Raw genomic sequence first — 3,778 nt, forward strand, 5'->3', positions numbered from 1 at the left:
GTATTTGTCTATTTTTGTATACTAAGACTATGTAAATAAGTTGCTTCTCATGAAGTAGTTGATGCTACGGAAGCTTACGCAAACTTTTACTTTAGTCACGAAAACGCTGTACATTTCCAATATCAGCTTGTTTGAACTTAGACAATAATACATTTAATCCCATCGACAAGACAATAAGAGAAAGAATTTCTTTTACTTATTATCTGAGGCATCTTCTATCTTTGATGATGTTGTAGCAAGTCTTCGCTGATCAACGGTTGATAGCTGAGAGGTTTGCTGTCCGTCTTTGCCATCGCGCCGAGACCCGAGACACGTCTTGAAGGCCTGGCAAAACGCTTGCCGATAGCGGGGGTTGCTGGCGTTGTAGATGATGGGGTTGACTGCTGAGTTGATCAGGGTGCAAGCAATAGCCGTCTGGATCATTGTAGTAATGACGTCTTCAGGGACTATCGGCATCCCGGCAAATAGAGCAGAGATTTTACAAGACGATGTGCAAGACGGTGCTCGGGATGTTGCAGATGAAGAACACCGTATTGTTGACGAGCAGCATTCTGGTGACATGGAGACGAGCCCGCTCCGCTTGATTCTTTGGGAGGGGCCTCTTACCAAGCGCCGCGACGATCTTGATGCACATGATGGTACACAGGATGAATGGTATGCCGAAAGTAAGCGCTTTACAACCACGTATGATGATCGGAAAGATGGTGAAACGCTTCGGAATGAGAGACCCAGTACACCATCCTACTACCTTCGGTAAGTCAGCGAAACGTTCCTCGTCAGGCCAGTTGACGCAGATCTTCTCCACGTACAAGATCGGCATTATGTACAGAAACCCAACGACCAGGGAGATCAGCCAGGCACCCACTGCTAGCTTGAAGATACGTCTGCGGCGGTTGAGAGCCAGGCTCTTTATCGGATAGCAGATGGCAAAGAATCGCTCCATCGTGACCAGCGTGATGAATGCCAAGGAGGCTATGTAGAAGATGAACTGCAACAGTAACATCACGCACGAGATGTGGCCATCTTGTACCGTGTTGCATGACACGGTGCCCGACACGATGTAAGCTCGTATCTCGTAGGACGCAGACAGAAGATACAGCCCGTCACACACAGCCAAATTAACTAAGTAGAAGTTGGTAGTAGTTTGCATTGACTGAATGCTGGCCACAACGTACAAGAAACTGCCGTTAAGAAGACAGCCCAGGCAGATCGCAATCGGCATCAGAATAGTAGTCAGGACTACGTCAACAGAGGAGTAGAGGTACTTGTGGACAAATTCTGCTGGTATGGTGAGGACTGGACAGGAATCATTCCAAATATTGACTTCAGAATTGAGACCAAAAATATTCTCACTTTCAGTGATGCTGTTCAGTTCAGACAGTGGGGTTGTTGTGGCAATCTCCATTTTGCTCGCACTTGTACGCACACACTACAGGCTACTTTTTACTAGCTTAGAAAGGTACACTCTTAAATATCACGGTTGAGAATTAAAATGGTGACCCATTGTATGTTCGTGTATTTGGATATCTGTGCGTCTGTAACCAAAACGGACTGTTATAAGCAGCACTAGTCTTGTATCGTAGCCACTGCAAGTTGTCTGGTCACGTTCAGCCAATGAAACTTGCTCAGACTTTTCCTGAAGTATCACTAACCAATCAAACTATAGCTCCACAAAAGAAAAGAACAAACTCAGAGAAAAACGGCCAAACAAAATCAAAACACCACCTCCAAAAGTATACCCACGTCACCGGCGTGACTATGGCAACAACAGACAGCAGTTGTTATGTGAATTGCAGTTGTCCGTGAATAGCTACGCCAGTACTCGGTCTTAATAAATGCAAACCGTAACTGAATCTCTTTCGCGGCTCATTGACCACAGCACTCTGTCAAACGACTAATGCAACGCGCTGGTTAGAGGCCTGTGCCCCTTGTGCCTTCGTTTAGAATTTGGAGAATGCAAAAAAGTAGCTATGTATTGTTTAAACTAAGTATTATTGTATGCCCTCTCTTGAGAATGGACCCTCCCCCCGCAAATGGGACCCAAGTTACACGACTATAATCCTGCTCTATGCGACTAGTCATGTTCTACTTAGAAATAGGCTAGGCCTACATAATTATTGTTATACTACAGGACCAATGTACAATAATATTTCTGCTTTCTTGTTAACTCTGAACGCATAATTTGCATCCTCGGTATCTTCACTATTTCATATTAAGTTGTTTTATGCATTGTGGAACCTTCGTCGCCGTTTTTTAATTATTAAATTAAAAAGTCTCCAAGGACAATTGTGCGATTTTGCTTATTCAATCAATTTACCTTCTCCTTTTTCAGGTTGAAATTCCTAATTGTGTTTGGACAGTACAATTTGAATAGAAGCAGAATTTTGAGTGAAGAAACGAAAGTTCCGTTACAATTCAATTGAATTATTTTGTCATGGCACAAACACAAACTTGATATCCCATGCAGTAAACATGAAATGAAAGAGGACAATGGCAACAATACATAACTAGAAATGTGTTTGTGGACAAACACAAGCTGTTTCGGATATTTGAAATACTCTGTGCACGTGATGAACACTTGATGAAGTCACTTCAAATGTCATCTGCCAAGTGAAAAGTCAATCAGACATATAGTGCCAAAGTATGATTTGAAGAAAAACGTGTACAAACCCTATGGGGAAAAATTCATCTTTAATGTGAAGTAACCTTACACCTGATGATGTCACGATCACGAATTTCTTCTAGGACCATCTGTAGGTGGTAGTCTAAGTGTGTACTAAGTCTAACATCGATCAGATTTACGAAAGTGCCAAAGTAGAATGTTTTAAAACGTGTACAAACCCTATGGGGAAAAATGCATCTTTAATGTGACGTAATCCAACACCTGATGACGTCACGATCACAAATTTCTTCTAGGACCATCTGTGGGTGGTAATCTAAGTGTGTACCAAGTCTGACGTCGATCGGATTTACAGAAGTGCCAAAGTGGAGTGTTTTATAACGTGTACAAACCCTATGGATAAAAATGCGTCTTTAATGTGACGTAACCCAACACCAGATGACGTCACGATCACGAATTTCTTCTAGGACCATCTGTGGGTGGTGGTCTAAGTATGTATCAAGTCTGAGGTCGATCAGATTTACGAAGAGGCCAAAGTGGAGTGTTTTAAAACGTGTACAAAACATATGGGGAAAAATGCATCTTTAATGTGACGTAACCCGACACCTGATGACGTCACGGTCACGAATTTCTTCTAGGACCATCTGTGGGTAGTGGTCTGAGTATGTATCAAGTCTGAAATCAATCGGATTTTAAAAAGTGGCAAAGTGGACTGGTGGAAGAAACGTGTGTTAAACCTATGGAGAAAAAGTCTGAAAAAGGAGAAAAAAAAAAAAAAACTAGAAATGTGTTTGTGGACAAACACAAGCTGTTTCGGATATTTAAAATACTCTGTGCACGTGACGAACAATCCGTGATGTCACTGTAAATGTCATCTATAACAGCACATTATAATACGTATATGTCAAGTTACAACCAAATCGAACATTATAGTTCTGTAGACATAGGCCTATAAAAGAATAAAATGCCCCTTTAAGGGACGTCACATGACATTTGATGATGACGTCACTTCAATTTTCATCTATAACACATCCCTGTGAATGTGCATACCAAGTTTTAATCCAATCGGACTTAATTGTACTTCCGAAGTAATATAGCGATTCGAAGAAATGCTCATTTAATGTCACGTCTTGTGACACATGATGACGTCATCGTTAC

The 3,778-nt window shown here is 41.8% G+C and overlaps 1 protein-coding gene across 1 annotated transcript; it reads right to left on the minus strand.

Moving 5' to 3' along the window:
• Positions 1 to 478: 478 nt before the first annotated feature.
• LOC119725994 (P2Y purinoceptor 4-like) lies at positions 479 to 1,405 on the minus strand. The gene has a single exon (XM_038197615.1). It carries the CDS (start codon positions 1,403 to 1,405, stop codon positions 479 to 481), a length of 927 nt encoding a protein of 308 aa, XP_038053543.1.
• Positions 1,406 to 3,778: the final 2,373 nt, after the last annotated feature.

The sequence above is a fragment of the Patiria miniata genome, unplaced genomic scaffold (assembly GCF_015706575.1).
Source record: "Patiria miniata isolate m_02_andy unplaced genomic scaffold, ASM1570657v1 HiC_scaffold_19, whole genome shotgun sequence".
Classification (NCBI taxonomy): Eukaryota; Metazoa; Echinodermata; class Asteroidea; order Valvatida; family Asterinidae; genus Patiria; species Patiria miniata.